This window comes from Coccinella septempunctata, chromosome 1 (assembly GCF_907165205.1).
Source record: "Coccinella septempunctata chromosome 1, icCocSept1.1, whole genome shotgun sequence".
NCBI classification, from domain to species: Eukaryota; Metazoa; Arthropoda; class Insecta; order Coleoptera; family Coccinellidae; genus Coccinella; species Coccinella septempunctata.
Window position 1 is genome coordinate 10,381,710 of NC_058189.1, and position 18,189 is coordinate 10,399,898.

Below are 18,189 nucleotides of genomic sequence, written 5' to 3' on the forward strand. Positions count from 1 at the left end.
TCATCTCATCGATTACTGCTATGATCAGAGACAACCTCTGGTGTTGATGAAATTTCACCAAGAAAAAACGGAGGTGGCAATTTCGATTTGAATTATGACATATACTTTGTTAGTGTTTCCAAGTATAATGATTGTAATGTTGAAAACATCCGTTAAGTAGTGCCTACATTGTTATTTAATATGCTGATTATGGAAATATTTGTACAGAGTTCTAGAGAGTGCGAGAGTAATCTAAAAATATTTTAATAAATCAGAGTTCAACTATGAACCTAAATAGAGCCATATTTTCATTGTAACACACAATATTATTTTTTCAATACTCTACTGTATTTTACTTAACTTTGAAATTCGCTGGGGATAAATTCCCATGTTGTAACTTTGATGCGTGTATTTATAAGAATAAATTACGTAAATGTACTCCAGGTTAACCTTCAAATTGTACAGGAAATTCCAATAATATGCTAATAATCTGTTTTATAGTAAAAGTTTGTTTGAAGAATTGCATTTGTAAATATGAAAAAGTCTGTATTCATAATGAATATTTGAATCTTGGTGAAAATGATATTTTCAACCATTTACCCATCTATTGTTCTACTGAAAAATATATTGATTCATACACAATTTCTTTATATGTATTTATTGAACAGGTTGTACAGATCTGATTTTGAAGTTAAAATAAATTCAAATGTCTATTGTTTGTTTATGAGCATGTTGATTTTACAATAAATGCGTATTTTTGTAATTCTGCTTATAAATTTCTATTTTCCAACAAGTTTTATTTTATTTTATTATATAAGGATAAACGAATATTGGCAATCAACTACTCTTCTCAACAATCAAATCAGAGTAGAATTTTCGATGAAAAAAGTTATATCATAAGTTCTAAAAAAACTAAATTTCTTCGAAACTAATAAACGAAGGAAAGAAATTGATTCAAAAAAATAGTAGTAAAATATTTAACGGCATTTTACCCCATATTATGGAGTAAATATTATGTACTTGATGTAATTCATGCCGGTGAACTTGGTTGCCATTTCATTCTTGTAATTTATCCTATAGTTCCCAATTTTCAAATACTGAGAGAAAACACCATCACAAACGGGCATCAACATTATAAAAAAAATTCAACAATTAATCCGCAGGTGGTGGTTCAAGAACATCGAATTCCGACATTCTGAACGGATCAATATACTTGTATACTCTCATTATATATTTACAATTATTCTATATATACTTCAATATATATATTGATAAATTAAGTTTACAAAAATAATACCCTCCGCAATATTAGTAATACAATAGCGGAAATTAAAATGCCTATAACTGCATTCCATACACCATTCCTGAAAAAAAAATTCGATTCAATTGATGGTTCTTACATCACGGATGTAAATAGGGTGGATATACAATAATTATATACAGGGTGTTTTCAAAGGTGAGGCTTTTTTTGACAGAAGGTAGAACTCATCGAAATAACTCGTTTAACCGAAAATTGTCTATAAAAAATATCCAAAATGGCTGAGATACAACCCAGGGAGTTCGACAAAATTTCATTCAATTTCAAGTACAGGACTGTGGAAGTTGACTCCGGCATCGGAAAAACGAAACAAAACATAAACATAAGGCTGGCCAATGAATGGTTCAGTACCAAGTTCATCGGATTGGATGCATCAGGTCGCTTTTAAGAGAATCATAATTGTTGTATTGTGCAATTTAGGGTGAAAAAAAATGTAGAAGATCGATGCAGTTTCTTGAAAGTGCTTATGTTAGTTATGTTGAAAAAGTGCTATGATGTTTCCTCATTTCAACCCATTTTTACGACGATTATTGGAATTTTCGAACAGGAAGATTGTGATGCCCATTGTGAAAAAATTCGTGAATAATTTAGACGAATTTTATTGGTGAGATTTTGAAGTATTGAAGTATTATTCTATGTTTTACACTTGTGTCCTAAGTATCTTTTGTCAGTTGGTATGGAAATGAGCCACTTCATAAAATCGTGTAAGTGATTGAAAAATAATGAGAACAATTCGGCAATCCTAAGTTTCTATTTTCATTACTCAAGCCAATATCCTAAACGAAACCACAATGTCGAATCAGGAGATAAGTTTTTTCCCACTGCTTTGTGATAATTCAGCTAACAAATGGTGTAGGGTCGTATTAGGATCTATTTCAGTAATCATTTCCATTTTTTTTCAACTTTGTCATTTTGAAAGTTTTGTATAGGTGATTTAAAAAAAGACTAGAGTGAACTTAGCAACGGTTTTCCAGCCACGGTTTCTGACGTACGGTGCTTCGATGGCGCGAGGCGGAGTCGACCGTGCGCGGCGTTGCCAAACTGCACAGAAGGAAGTGAACGATTCATTCGCTTGTATTTCGATATTATTTCATTGGAATGAGAGGAATGATGAAATTTACTCATTATTTCAATACAACCTATGTCTCCTGGCATTTGATTCTAAATAATTATTGCCTGTTCATTGATATCCGTACTATATAAGTGAAAAAATTATATCTCCGAAAATACTTCGTGTTCGTTGATGATTTTTTCGCTAAAATGTGTGTAATTGAATGCTTTATCAAATTCAATCGTCAAATGAATTTGGGACGCCGTCAGGACTTGACAGAATAGGATTTTTGAGCCAGCAACGGTTTTCCGTTTTCGTAAAAACTCTATATCTCCGAAAATACTTCGTGTTCGTTGATGATTTTTTCGCTAAATTATGCGTAATTGAATGCTTTATCAACTTCAATTCTCAAATGAATTTGGGACGCCGTCAGGACTTGAGGAATTGGGATTTTTGAGCCAGCAACAGTTTTCCGTTTTCGTAAAAACTCTATATCTCCGAAAATACTTCGTGTTCGTTGATGATTTTTTCGCTAAAATATGCGTAATTGAATGCTTTATCAAATATTCAATCGTCAAATGAATTTGGGACGCCGTCAGGACTTGACAGAATAGGATTTTTGAGCCAGCAACGGTTTTCCGTTTTCGTAAAAACTCTATATCTCCGAAAATACTTCGTGTTCGTTGATGATTTTTTCGCTAAAATATGCGTAATTGAATGCTTTATCAACTTCAATTGTCAAATGAATTTGGGACGCCGTCAGGACTTGACAGAATAGGATTTTTGAGCCAGCAACGGTTTTCCGTTTTCGTAAAAACTCTATATCTCCGAAAATACTTCGTGTTCGTTGATGATTTTTTCTCTAAAATATGCGTAATTGAATGCTTTATCAACTTCAATTCTCAAATGAATTTGGGACGCCGTCAGGACTTGAGGAATTGGGATTTTTGAGCCAGCAACGGTTTTCCGTTTCCGTAAAAACTCTATAGCTCCGAAAATACTTCGTGTTCGTTGATGATTTTTTCGCTAAAATGTGTGTAATTGAATGCTTTATCAAATTCAATCGTCAAATGAATTTGGGACGCCGTCAGGACTTGACAGAATAGGATTTTTGAGCCAGCAACGGTTTTCCGTTTTCGTAAAAACTCTATATCTCCGAAAATACTTCGTGTTCGTTGATGATTTTTTCGCTAAAATATGTGTAATTGAATGCTTTATCAACTTCAATTGTCAAATGAATTTGGGACGCCGTCAGGACTTGAGGAATTGGGATTTTTGAGCCAGCAACGGTTTTCCGTTTCCGTAAAAACTCTATATCTCCGAAAATACTTCGTGTTCGTTGATGATTTTTTCGCTAAAATGTGTGTAATTGAATGCTTTATCAACTTCAATTGTCAAATGAATTTGGGACGCCGTCAGGACTTGAGGAATTGGGATTTTTGAGCCAGCAACGGTTTTCCGTTTCCGTAAAAACTCTATATCTCCGAAAATACTTCGTGTTCGTTGATGATTTTTTCGCTAAAATGTGTGTAATTGAATGCTTTATCAACTTCAATTGTCAAATGAATTTGGGACGCCGTCAGGACTTGAGGAATTGGGATTTTTGAGCCAGCAACGGTTTTCCGTTTCCGTAAAAACTCTATATCTCCGAAAATACTTCGTGTTCGTTGATGATTTTTTCGCTAAAATGTGTGTAATTGAATGCTTCATCAACTTCAATTGTCAAATGAATTTGGGACGCCGTCAGGACTTGAGGAATTGGGATTTTTGAGCCAGCAACGGTTTTCCGTTTCCGTAAAAACTCTATATCTCCGAAAATACTTCGTGTTCGTTGATGATTTTTTCGCTTAAATATGCGTAATTGAATGCTTATTATGTGGAAATGAAGTCTTGGTTGCTTGTAATTCAGTAAAATGCAGTAGTTGTAGAAGAAAATTTCATGTGAAGTGTATTCCTAATTTAAATTCCGGCGATACTTTTAGCATTTGTCAATTGTGTTTGCAAAATTAGGGTTCTAAAATAAAATTGTACTCACTTTTATTCATTACATTCAAATATTCATTAGAATATACCTAGATTATCGATATCATGAAGTGTACTGTCGTTCTTGATAACCCAGTTATGTTGGTTGAAGTGAGTTTCGAAAGGTTGATTATGATATACATATGTTGTGTATATAATAATGTGATTGTATATATTATAAATTGTGTATGTATATTTATTTATATGTTTATATATGATTATTTGTAATGATGGTTGATTTCTCCTACTCTTCATTTGTAACTATTATTATGTTCAATTATAAGTATTTATTATGTATATTTAATCTTTGTCAACAATTTATTTTAATTTGTCAGATTTGTTTCATTTTGTTCGATAATTATGTATTGTAGATTATTTTGGTGTGCATTGAAAATTGTAATAGAATTTAGTTTCGCAATTTCATCAGAGGTTAATAACATGTATTTCCTTCTATCCTGAAATCTAATCCAATTTTTTATCATTACGATAGTTGATTTGTATTTGTTGATATTTTCAGATGCGTTGGTAATTTTTCATCTTTCGGCTTGGTTTCATTCTTCAATAGGTTTCCTTTTCATAAAAACACTCATAACGTAATTTACCATCTTTCAATTGAATATCCTGTCATTGTCCTTCTCCTTCCCATATTCCTGGCAAGATATGCCTCTACACCTCCACGTGGTTCTTGCTGGGCAACGTTAACATTCTATGAAAGTTATTCAATATATAAGAATTATCTAATTTTATCAGACTCAAAATATAAGTTATTGATATCTTTCTTAATGAATTATATCATAAATTTTCATTGAACGTTGACGGCAAAGTAGAGGTTACTTGAAAAAATGTTATTTTTCACGAAAACGGAAAACCAAATTCATTTGAGACTTGGAACCGATGGAGCATTCAATTACGCACATTTTAGCGAAAAAATCATCAACGAACACGAAGTATTTTCGGAGATATAGAGTTTTTACGAAAACGGAAAACCGTTGCTGGCTCAAAAATCCCAATTCCTCAAGTCCTGACGGCGTCCCAAATTCATTTGACGATTGAAGTTGATAGAGCATTCAATTACACACATTTTAGCGAAAAAATCATCAACGAACACGAAGTATTTTCGGAGATATAGAGTTTTTACGGAAACGGAAAACCGTTGCTGGCTCAAAAATCCCAATTCCTCAAGTCCTGACGGCGTCCCAAATTCATTTGACGATTGAAGTTGATAAAGCATTCAATTACACACATTTTAGCGAAAAAATCATCAACGAACACGAAGTATTTTCGGAGATATAGAGTTTTTACGGAAACGGAAAACCGTTGCTGGCTCAAAAATCCCAATTCCTCAAGTCCTGACGGCGTCCCAAATTCATTTGACAATTGAAGTTGATAAAGCATTCAATTACGCATATTTTAGCGAAAAAATCATCAACGAACACGAAGTATTTTCGGAGATATAGAGTTTTTACGAAAACGGAAAACCGTTGCTGGCTCAAAAATCCCAATTCCTCAAGTCCTGACGGCGTCCCAAATTCATTTGAGAATTGAAGTTGATAAAGCATTCAATTACGCATATTTTAGAGAAAAAATCATCAACGAACACGAAGTATTTTCGGAGATATAGAGTTTTTACGGAAACGGAAAACCGTTGCTGGCTCAAAAATCCCAATTCCTCAAGTCCTGACGGCGTCCCAAATTCATTTGAGAATTGAAGTTGATAAAGCATTCAATTACGCATATTTTAGAGAAAAAATCATCAACGAACACGAAGTATTTTCGGAGATATAGAGTTTTTACGAAAACGGAAAACCGTTGCTGGCTCAAAAATCCTATTCTGTCAAGTCCTGACGGCGTCCCAAATTCATTTGACGATTGAAGTTGATAGAGCATTCAATTACACACATTTTAGCGAAAAAATCATCAACGAACACGAAGTATTTTCGGAGATATAGAGTTTTTACGAAAACGGAAAACCGTTGCTGGCTCAAAAATCCCAATTCCTCAAGTCCTGACGGCGTCCCAAATTCATTTGAGAATTGAAGTTGATAAAGCATTCAATTACGCATAATTTAGCGAAAAAATCATCAACGAACACGAAGTATTTTCGGAGATATAGAGTTTTTACGAAAACGGAAAACCGTTGCTGGCTCAAAAATCCTATTCTGTCAAGTCCTGACGGCGTCCCAAATTCATTTGACGATTGAATTTGATAAAGCATTCAATTACACACATTTTAGCGAAAAAATCATCAACGAACACGAAGTATTTTCGGAGATATAGAGTTTTTACGGAAACGGAAAACCGTTGCTGGCTCAAAAATCCCAATTCCTCAAGTCCTGACGGCGTCCCAAATTCATTTGACGATTGAAGTTGATAAAGCATTCAATTACACACATTTTAGCGAAAAAATCATCAACGAACACGAAGTATTTTCGGAGATATAGAGTTTTTACGGAAACGGAAAACCGTTGCTGGCTCAAAAATCCCAATTCCTCAAGTCCTGACGGCGTCCCAAATTCATTTGACAATTGAAGTTGATAAAGCATTCAATTACGCATATTTTAGCGAAAAAATCATCAACGAACACGAAGTATTTTCGGAGATATAGAGTTTTTACGAAAACGGAAAACCGTTGCTGGCTCAAAAATCCCAATTCCTCAAGTCCTGACGGCGTCCCAAATTCATTTGAGAATTGAAGTTGATAAAGCATTCAATTACGCATATTTTAGAGAAAAAATCATCAACGAACACGAAGTATTTTCGGAGATATAGAGTTTTTACGGAAACGGAAAACCGTTGCTGGCTCAAAAATCCCAATTCCTCAAGTCCTGACGGCGTCCCAAATTCATTTGAGAATTGAAGTTGATAAAGCATTCAATTACGCATATTTTAGAGAAAAAATCATCAACGAACACGAAGTATTTTCGGAGATATAGAGTTTTTACGAAAACGGAAAACCGTTGCTGGCTCAAAAATCCTATTCTGTCAAGTCCTGACGGCGTCCCAAATTCATTTGACGATTGAAGTTGATAGAGCATTCAATTACACACATTTTAGCGAAAAAATCATCAACGAACACGAAGTATTTTCGGAGATATAGAGTTTTTACGAAAACGGAAAACCGTTGCTGGCTCAAAAATCCCAATTCCTCAAGTCCTGACGGCGTCCCAAATTCATTTGAGAATTGAAGTTGATAAAGCATTCAATTACGCATATTTTAGAGAAAAAATCATCAACGAACACGAAGTATTTTCGGAGATATAGAGTTTTTACGGAAACGGAAAACCGTTGCTGGCTCAAAAATCCCAATTCCTCAAGTCCTGACGGCGTCCCAAATTCATTTGAGAATTGAAGTTGATAAAGCATTCAATTACGCATATTTTAGAGAAAAAATCATCAACGAACACGAAGTATTTTCGGAGATATAGAGTTTTTACGAAAACGGAAAACCGTTGCTGGCTCAAAAATCCTATTCTGTCAAGTCCTGACGGCGTCCCAAATTCATTTGACGATTGAAGTTGATAGAGCATTCAATTACACACATTTTAGCGAAAAAATCATCAACGAACACGAAGTATTTTCGGAGATATAGAGTTTTTACGAAAACGGAAAACCGTTGCTGGCTCAAAAATCCCAATTCCTCAAGTCCTGACGGCGTCCCAAATTCATTTGAGAATTGAAGTTGATAAAGCATTCAATTACGCATAATTTAGCGAAAAAATCATCAACGAACACGAAGTATTTTCGGAGATATAGAGTTTTTACGAAAACGGAAAACCGTTGCTGGCTCAAAAATCCTATTCTGTCAAGTCCTGACGGCGTCCCAAATTCATTTGACGATTGAATTTGATAAAGCATTCAATTACACACATTTTAGCGAAAAAATCATCAACGAACACGAAGTATTTTCGGAGATATAATTTTTTCACTTATATAGTACGGATATCAATGAACAGGCAATAATTATTTAGAATCAAATGCCAGGAGACATAGGTTGTATTGAAATAATGAGTAAATTTCATCATTCCTCTCATTCCAATGAAATAATATCGAAATACAAGCGAATGAATCGTTCACTTCCTTCTGTGCAGTTTGGCAACGCCGCGCACGGTCGACTCCGCCTCGCGCCATCGAAGCACCGTACGTCAGAAACCGTGGCTGGAAAACCGTTGCTAAGTTCACTCTAGTTAAAAAAAGCCTCACAGTCGAATAACACCCTGTATAATATGCAGAAAATCATTTTCCAATAATAACATGTACTTACTGATTAGTGGAATCTGTATCTTTGGGATCGATCACAGTTGAAGTTTTCTCAGAAGTTTCATCTGAGCTATTGCCAACTCTCTGTCGCAATGTGCTTTCTTGGACATCTGAAATTTTTTCGTCAAAACATTCTACATCCTTTTTATTCATCTCCTCCTCTGCCTAAAATGCATAAAGATGAGAGTAGAGTCAGTGATTTACATTACTGAGGGCAAATTTAATATGAATTAAAATCTTAAATTGCAATTGCGAAGATATTTTGAATAATACAAAAATATATATCTAAGATATTGTAACGAGTTTTAATTATTTTGGGAAAGTATCACTTTCCGCACTTCTTAGGAAAATAACTATTTTTGAGTATGAACATATCCAGAGACCACACTCTGAGTAAGTTTGTAAACTGGAAGGTTCAATGAAGTCATATTATCAAAGCTTAGATCTAGTATCAAATTGATGAAATTGATATAGGGTCTAAGGATCAAAGTCACATTAAAATTTGATAGGGAATATAAAAATTATGAATTTTTAGAAATATGGGTAGCATTAATCACTTTGAAAATATTAGAAAATGAATAATTACCTTAAGAGCAATTTGTTGAATCATATTACTCTCTTCTTGGGTCAACTCTGGTTTTTTGGCAGTTGATAATTTGTCAAGTATCTTACCACAAATAGGGCATTCCCAATTTTTAGATTTCTTAGCTAGTATTTGTCTTTCTTCAGGAGTGTAATCTAATGACCCTATAGTACCAGATGAAGGTATTGGCATAAAAGCAATTAATGCCAAGAGAGCAGTACGTATCGACCATGATGGTTGCCAACTTTCTGGGTGATGGCCAGAGATAGATAGACAAATTTTTTTATTTACTTCAAAACGACCATTAGGCTAAAATATACATTGATATTTTAAGCCTATAATGCAGAAAAATAATATTAAGAAAATCCTTCTAAACGGTTATCTTACTGTCATCAAAATAATATTAGGAGGTTGCATTGGATATTGAGAGGGTAATAATATTCTGCCATGATAGTAACCCCCTTCAAATTCGGTAGACGGAGGCCCTTTAACAGTAAAATGCCATTCGAATAGATTGTCTTCTAAAGGACAAGCATGATATTCCTCTGTAGGTTCGGCCAATTCGCTAGCTTCTCGCATCAAACGTTTCACACCTAATGGTTGGAAAGTATTAAAAAAGAGTTTTGAAGTATACGACAACTCTTACCAGGGCTTTTCAAATTGTATTTACCCTCTAAAGACATTATCACAAAACTCTGATTATTTTTATAATGAGACAGCTCAAAGATCTCTCTCTAGTTGACAACCAATTTCAACCTAAGGTATATAAATTTATTGCTTCCGAAAATATTTATGTGGTTTTTAATTACAGTAACATTAATGGTTTGATGTATACATAATTTTAAAGGTCATCATGATGTGTTATTTTGTTATTTGTCATAATTTAATGTCCCGCAGAGACATCTCTATGATGTCATGCCAAATTAAAGAGACCACAGACATATTACTTGTTTTGATTGTTCCTCTTTTTATCAAATCGGTAGAAAATATCAATAAAAAGACCGGACATTCTACGTTCGCTGCATAAAGTAAGTCAAGTCGGTGTGTTCTGTGGTTCGCTGTTTGGAAGGTAGGGTAGGTTTTTCCCCCCAATATTTTCATTTTGCCCGTAAACCAGAGACAACTCTGCCACAAACTTCGATTTTATCCTTTGCTCTAAAGCTCAGGAACCATAGGCGTCGCCAGCGAAGGGAGCGGCAGAACACCCTTCCCCCTAGACTTAAAAATTACCTTTAAGTACGGAAATGATAAGGAGTTGTTTAGAGAGAGTTTTGTGTTGCAAAAATTGAATATTAGCTCAAAAACTTCTCAATAAAATTCATCTAAATTATTGATAAAATTTTGCAATTCACTACTATATTTCCCGATGTGAAAATGGGATAAAATACGGAGCAATAATGGTCTAAACTTTTCCTAACTTCTTTCACCTCACCTCCCAAGATATACCTAATTTATCCACCTTCGACAATTTTTCAGAAAGTACTCAACCACTGCTGATAATGGCCGTTAAGTTATTCTCCAATTTCCCCACGACCGTCATCGGCGTCGCGTACTTGAAATTTAACGAAACCACATCAAACATCAAGTGATGATAACTTCGCCATCTTGAATACATATTTTATATAGGCGAATTTTGGTGAAATGATTCACTTTGAGGAGTTCTACTTTCTATCAGAAAAAACTCACCTTTGAAAACACTCTGTATATCTCAATGCGTAAACCGTGAAAATTTAGTGGTTCATCATTTTTTTATGGGATTGATTCAAAATTTTTATCATCGTAAATAAAGTAAAGGGATAAATAAAAAAATTGTAAAAATAACAATTGTTTATTCCTCAATAAAAATTATGAGTTATCACCTATACCTTCCAAGCATCTATTTGCCCCTTCTCTCCTCCTGTCAATAAAAGTTTGGTCTGAAAAAAGTCAATATTATGTTTGGTTTAAATAGCAAAAAAAAGTTTCTCACATTATCGTTATACCAGCTACACTTTAACCTCTGTTGGTTTTCAAAAAGCCCAAATGATGGCATCATTGAGGGTCCATCAAGTATCAACCCCCTCACATTCTTGGAACCACAGCCCACTAAAGCAAAACTTGATTTACTCGTTGAATGGACATCCACAATGTACAGGCTATCAGCAGACTTCCTCTAGAAAATAAAAAATATTTATCTGAATAAAGAATATAACAATTCAAAATGATGTTGTTTGGGTCTTGAATTTTAAAATGGACTCTTACCTTCAGTATTTTTCCCATTTCATTTCTGCTCAAACTGATATAAGGTTGAACATCCTCCTCTTTCCAGAATTGTAAATCCGCTGTATGTGTGATACAACTTATGAGGTTTTTGGATTTTATTTCTGTGCAACTTATTTTTTCGATCGACGACTCTGTATTCAAAGTATCTACCAATGCATCGTCTTCACAAGTTTGACTCAAATCATATACATTAATGAGTCCATCAGTAGATGCAGAAAACATTTTTTTTTGATCGCTTGGATGAAATTTAACCTGCAAAAATTCAAAGAATATGTGTAGTTGTTTATTGAAAAACATTTCAAAAGCTAAGTATCAAAGTGATAGTGAGTTACTACTAATACAAAGTGAGTACCTCCGAAAAGGAAAATACACACATACAGACTATATCTGCATGGGATAGCTTGATCGTTGTTGATGTATTTAAAAATAGCACAATTCTGAAAATTACAGAGAAGAAAACCTGGAGAATCTCAAATATCATATTTTTTTGTGAAAACTTGCATTTGTCATAAATCACTAATAAATTTACACAATCTAAAACTGAATTTTTTTATATTTTGAATGTTTCTCATTCACATTTTAGGCCCACAATAGGGAATACTCCTTCTGACGAAAATTATGTATTTTTTTATAACTTATCTTCGAAACGTCACATTTTGAAATAACCATTTCAACCGTTTCCCAAAAAAAAATTATTTTAAGTACGAAAAAATGAAAAATAAAAATGGGTATTTAAAATGTAAAACGTTTAGTTTCTATTGCACAAGTTGGCAACATCGACTGAAATATGCATAGATAATAAAGGACAACAAATACACTATCTTGATGAGATAGTCAAAGATGGCTGTCTATGAAGTCTGCGACGAAAGAGGAAGGTCGTAAAATTTTATGGGATTTTTATGGCCGGTTGCTGTTGAGGCTCGCCAGTGAGTACGCACCTTTGATGACTGTAAATCAACAGCTGTTATTTCATAAAAAACCATTGTTCTTTTTATTTTCTAGTAGGCGCTGTTGCCAAATCGTAAACTAGAAACGAAACGATTTAAATTTTAAAACCTCATATTTGAAGAATGATTTCGAATAGTTTCCGCGGTGCATTTGAAAAATTCATGAATGAAACTCATAATTATTCAGTTTGAACTTGCATATGCTGTGATAATCCGAATTGAGGAAAATTCCCCATTGTGCAGTGTATGAATGTTTTGATTTCAACAACAATCAACAAACCTGGCGAGCATCTGATCAGTTTAATTATGTTGAATTTGTTGAAAAATGCATAAAACTACCGAGGACAGTTTTGAACAATTTTTATGAAAAATTTAGACTAATTTTACAGCATAGTAAGTTTTTGAACTTATTTTCAATATTTACACTGGTATTTTCCAAGATAAGATTTTTCTGTCAGGAGTAGAAATGGAACATACATATGTAGTTGATTCAGTCATCACGATATTAAGTGTTTCTTTCATGTTTTTGTCCTTGCTTTCCGATAATGCAGATTACACATGATTAGGTGTCGAACTAGGATCTATTTCATCGATTATTTCTAACTCCGTCATCCTTTCAGTTTTGTAGTGGTGATTTGTGTTGAAACATTTCATTTTGTCCAGTTCTACCTCAGTTAAAAAAAAAATGTCTCATCTTTAAAAACACCCTATATAGTTAGGTAAGGATCCACTTCGATTGAAATGAATAATTAACATTCATGGATTTTGTGGAAACAAAATGCATTCTTTGTTGGAATACTCAGTGAAATTTTTTACATTTTTCCTCCAAAAGAAAATTTGCCAACCTCTGATCAAGTTCTGAAACTCACCTGAGTAATATCATCCATATGTGATTCCCAAAATCCACCGGCCAATTGAGATTTCCTTATATCCCAAAATAAAAGAAAAGAATCATCCTCATATCTATCAGTTCCGGCACAAAGTAGTCTACCACATGAGGATACATCAAAGCAATTGAATTTTTTATTCTTCTCATCATCGGATGTATCTGGAAATAACATTAGTGAAAATTATTTTCATTAGATTCCTTCTTAAACAAGCTTAATAAAAATGAAATTTACTATCTTGTAAATGAAATTGTATCTTGTAAAAATGAAATTTGCTACTTGTGCTGGAAATAAAAAGTCCGGTGGTGGTGTACTAATAGCTGTACGAAACAACATTTCGGTTGTTCAGCAGTCGCGATATCAAAGTGATGCTGAGGATGTGTGGATTACCATGTTCGACAATCATAATAATTGGAAGCTGCACATATGTTGCGTCTATCTACCGCCAAGAAATGACTATGCTAGGACATGCTTCACCAGTAGACTTCAGATAAACCTGGACCTCCTCGGGGGTGAACCAATGCTTATATATGGTGACTTCAATTTTCCTCACATTGAATGGAACTCCAGTGATTGCGGTTCATATTATATTCCAACAAATATCGATAATACAAACTCGACCTTGATAGATCTCTTAGCCTTTGCAGAGTTCTCACAGCACAATTTCATAAAGAATATAAATGAAAGAATACTTGACTTGGTCTTTTGTACAAAAGTTGAAGTTTCAAATCTGAATGAATGTGATATTGCTTTAGTTACTCCTGATTGCTACCACCCACCAATCGAATTTTACATACATTTTCCGAGATCTGGTAAACTGCGTGATAAAATTTCAACGTTTTTTAATTTCAAGAAAGCAGATTACATCAGACTCAATGAATTTTTTGAAGATCATGATTGGTCTTCTCTATTAGTCGGCAAGCCAGTCGATGAATCTGTTTCGATATTTTATAATATTCTTGCCAAAGGTACTGATTTATATGTTCCAAAAATTATAATAAGAAACAAACGATTTCCCAAGTATTTCTCAAAGCTCACTGTTCAGTACATAAAACAAAAGAAGGTGATGCATAAAAAATGGAAGAAATTACAGATACCATACTATTATGAAAAATTCAAAGAACTCAGAAGATTGAGTAAAATCAATATTATAGAAGATTTTAAAAATTTTATAGAAAATGTTCAAGCTGATTTGAAAGATTGTCCAAAAAAATTCTGGAATTATTTGAAAGATAATAGAAAGGATAATAGTATACCAGATGAAATGTTTTGTGCTGATGAATCTGCCAATACCGGAGAAGATATTTGTAATCTATTTGCTTCCTATTTCAGGAGTGTATTCAAACCGTATCGGCAGGTCTACCACTCATCTGATCAATTTACCAACAAAAATGTATTGAATTGTATAACTTTCTCGGCAGAAACTGTGTTGCAGAAAATGAAATAGATGTGCATAAAGGTGCTGAATTCGATGGTTATCCTTCTATCTTTGTTAAAAATTGTAGCTCCTCATTATGTTTTCCACTGCCAGTTTTGTTTGATAATTCTGTTAAATCTGGTACATTTCCGGGCATTTGGAAGGTTGGACTTCTGGTTCCAGTTTATAAAAACGCCGGGAAAAAAAGTTCTGTTAGAAGCTACCGTGGTATTAGCAAGTTATCAACATTTTGTAAACTGTTTGAGAGCATGGTTCATGACATGTTGTTCAATAGTTTGAGAAACTCGATTATTGATTGTCAGCATGGCTTTTTTTCTAGGCGATCCATTGAAACAAATTTGGTCATATATTCACAATATATTGCAGGGGCCCTAGACGAACGAGTACAGGTTGACTCAGTATATACAGATTTTACCAAGGCATTCGATAAAATTGATCACAACCTTTTAATAACTAAACTGGCTAGAATCGGGATTCACGGGGATCTTTTGAGATGGTTTTCATCTTATCTGAGCAATAGGACTCAGTTAGTGGTGGTGAATGGTTTTAAATCCGCACCATTCGTGGTCACGTCTGGGGTACCACAGGGTTCCAACTTGGGACCTTTGTTGTTCCTTATATTTATCAACGACATGAGATCTTGTTTTAAGTTTTGTCATATTCTCCTATATGCGGATGATTTGAAAATATTCGTGAAGGTTGCGACCATCCGGGACTGTATAAGAGTTCAGCAGGAGCTCAACGAATTTGCTGATTTTTGCCGGCTCAATATGCTGGAACTCAACGTCGATAAGTGTGTCTGTATTTCTTTTACGCGGAATGCGACACCATTGCATTTTGATTATCACTTGAACAATTTTAAGTTGACCCGAGAGAATATAGTGAAAGACTTGGGCGTGATGTTCGACTCAAAGCTGTCTTTCAATGCACATGTAGACTATCTGATTGATTCCTGTAGTAAATTATTGGGCTTTCTCTGTAGAACATGTAAACATTTTAATGATGAGTTAGCTTTGAAGTCAGTTTTTTATTCTTTAGTGTACAGTAAATTAAATTTTGGTAGTGTTATTTGGAATCCACAATATAATGTTCATAAGATTAGACTCGAAAGGCTTCAGAACAGGTTCATTAGATTTTTGCATTATAAGATTACGAATGTTTACGTAAACGAGGGAATTGGTGAGCTCCGTATTAAGTATGGTATGCAATCATTAGAGATAAAAAGACTAAACAGTGATTTAATTTTCATTTTCAAAGTAATATGTGGTTTTTATGATTCATCTGACTTAACATCAATGATTTCGTATCATGTTCCTCCTAGGAATACTAGGAATAGGCAGCTACTCGCAACACCCATTTGTAATACAAATCTTGGTAAAAATTCTCCTGTAATTAGAATGTGTATTTTGTTCAATAAGTATTGTGGAAATCTGGATGTTTTCACAATGGGTTTGTTTAAGTTTAAGGGAATGTTGCGAAATATTTTCAAGAATGCGTAATTTATAGTACAGGGAGCTAATTTATAGCATGTAGTTATTATTTGATTTTTTAACAATGAATAATCTTTTTTGAATTGTCTCTGAACAACGTTTGTATATTTTATATCTACTATTTGTGTATTAGAGGATACTATTGTGGGAGTTATCCTGTTTGTATCCCAAATCGAGAAATAAATAAATAAATAAAAATAAATAAATCAACTAAACTATCAGCTAGAAAATTTAAAAAAACCAATTCACAACTCACAATCTATAACATTTATATATCTATACACAAGGTGATGGTGTACATCCATAATGGGTGTAAATAAATAATTGCGAAAAAATTTTGGGAGGGTGCTTTGTGTCAAAAATAGCGAAACAGTCCCTGCTCAAATACTGCTGCCTAAGCATGGTACCTGAAAAGCAGAAATGAAATTGACCAAACATTCTATGGGAGCGAGAAGGTTATCAGAAAAATGTTGGTGCTGTTCCTTCCTAAAAATTGTTTCACAAGAACCTTTCTTCCTTATTATTATCATACCATTGAAAAATTAATTTTTGATAGCTTGATTCATTGTGAACAAATAAAATCTCGTAGTTTTTTGCCAAAAATTACGGTTTTTTAGGAAAAAATAATAATGAATGGATCAACAGAGAAGTAGCGAGATTCTTATAGCCACCAAATTTTTTTATTGTCTTCTAGCTCCCATTCAATGTTTGCTCGATTGCATTCCTATCTGTTTTCTGGTTTCTAACAAAAAATTGAAAATTGCTTTTCAAGTGCCATCTTTAGGGGACTGAATCCAAGTAGGGGCTACACAAAAAAAAATTCTATGAAAGACCCACACTATTCTTTGACACACCGTCCAAGTTAGATGAAATTGTGGAAAAGATTCATTAATTCTCACCTGTGAAACATGACACAGCTTTAGTGGGAGCTCTCAAATCCCATTGGTTAATGGTCCCATCATGTGTGGCAGTCCATAACAAATTATTATCAAATTTATCGAATTTCAGTTCTACTATATGATTTGAATTATTGCTCAGTTCTAGGTCAACACAGAAATTCGAGGATAAGGTATAAACTGTGAGACTTCCATTAGATGAAGCTATCGCAACTTTTGGATCAGATTCACTGAAAGAAAATTGGCGAATATCATGCTATTTGAATTGATGTGGGAAGTTCGAGTAGTTCAAAGTATGGTACCTGCTTACCTGTTAGCGGATATATGCGTTACATACTCTTCATTATCCAAACACGTACGGCATAAATGGGTAGAATGTGCAAGTTCCTCGGTTTCACATTTTTCCAGGCTTTGATCAGATTCGTCACAATCATCGTCACTGTGATCTCTAGTGGCACTCGCTAATTTCTCTAACAAATCCTTCATTATATTGGTAAAAAAAATATTAATATATCAGTTATCCCTGCTTGTTTGTTTTTGAGAATTTTAAGGTTATTTCAGGAATTTTTAGGTTAAGTAGGAATGTCAGCGTAGATAGAGGAATATCTACGAATGTCAGGCAGGTTAAAATCACAGAATTTTATACTCTTCTTACATTTGATGTGATTTTTCAAGACAGTTTTTCGTGTCTACTCCAAATAAAATAAACAAGATGGATAACACATCATTATAATTTCCATTATAGACCATTATTCCATTATATTATAACTATAGGATCCATAGTTAAGCCACAGCCGTCGGCTTAAACACGGCCTTAAAGACGGCTGTGGTTAAGCTATGCTTTTAAAATAAATGAACAATGGACTAGAGCCATTGTTTCTCAACTTTACAATATCTTTTAAAATTTCAATCTAATTGCAGTTTTTCTGATTTTGCAAGGCATGAGGACAAAGGTATTGAGGGTGCTGCCGTGGTGGTAGCTTTTTGAATTGACACATTGTGTATATCAGTACCGTCATAGAACCGCTGCATATTTCATTGAACTCAAGAACGCTAGGA

At 33.9% G+C, this 18,189-nt stretch overlaps 2 protein-coding genes across 2 annotated transcripts; both read right to left on the reverse strand.

Moving 5' to 3' along the window:
* Positions 1-295: 295 nt before the first annotated feature.
* LOC123307855 (ubiquitin-conjugating enzyme E2 J1-like) lies at positions 296-10,095 on the reverse strand. Its single transcript, XM_044890320.1, has 5 exons — positions 9,857-10,095; positions 9,598-9,803; positions 9,214-9,519; positions 8,632-8,792; positions 296-1,343 (listed from the first exon to the last, which is right to left on the reverse strand). The coding sequence occupies exons 1-5, from the start codon at positions 9,891-9,893 to the stop codon at positions 1,262-1,264; spliced, it is 792 nt and encodes a 263-aa protein (XP_044746255.1). The 5' UTR covers positions 9,894-10,095; the 3' UTR covers positions 296-1,261.
* Positions 10,096-11,022: 927 nt separating this feature from the next.
* On the reverse strand, positions 11,023-17,694 carry LOC123313083 (WD repeat-containing protein 89). Its single transcript, XM_044897788.1, has 6 exons — positions 17,441-17,694; positions 17,134-17,360; positions 13,289-13,467; positions 11,452-11,724; positions 11,180-11,362; positions 11,023-11,126 (listed from the first exon to the last, which is right to left on the reverse strand). The coding sequence occupies exons 1-6, from the start codon at positions 17,614-17,616 to the stop codon at positions 11,070-11,072; spliced, it is 1,095 nt and encodes a 364-aa protein (XP_044753723.1). The 5' UTR covers positions 17,617-17,694; the 3' UTR covers positions 11,023-11,069.
* Positions 17,695-18,189: the final 495 nt, after the last annotated feature.

What these genes read in the sequence shown, in the direction of transcription:
- LOC123307855 (XM_044890320.1), bottom strand. Translation starts at nt 9,893, where the DNA reads ATGTCTTTAGAGGGTAAATACAATTTGAAAAGCCCTG. An exon ending in ATACAATTTGAAAAGCCCTG is followed by an intron (nt 9,804 to 9,856) that starts GTAAGAGTTGTC and finishes TCCAACCATTAG; the next exon opens with GTGTGAAACGTTTGATGCGA. An exon ending in CTAATATTATTTTGATGACA is followed by an intron (nt 9,520 to 9,597) that starts GTAAGATAACCG and finishes TGTATATTTTAG; the next exon opens with CCTAATGGTCGTTTTGAAGT.
- LOC123313083 (XM_044897788.1), bottom strand. Translation starts at nt 17,616, where the DNA reads ATGAAGGATTTGTTAGAGAAATTAGCGAGTGCCACTAGAGATCACAGT. An exon ending in ATATGGATGATATTACTCAG is followed by an intron (nt 11,725 to 13,288) that starts GTGAGTTTCAGA and finishes GAATTTTTGCAG; the next exon opens with GTTAAATTTCATCCAAGCGA. An exon ending in GTAGCTGGTATAACGATAAT is followed by an intron (nt 11,127 to 11,179) that starts GTGAGAAACTTT and finishes GACTTTTTTCAG; the next exon opens with ACCAAACTTTTATTGACAGG.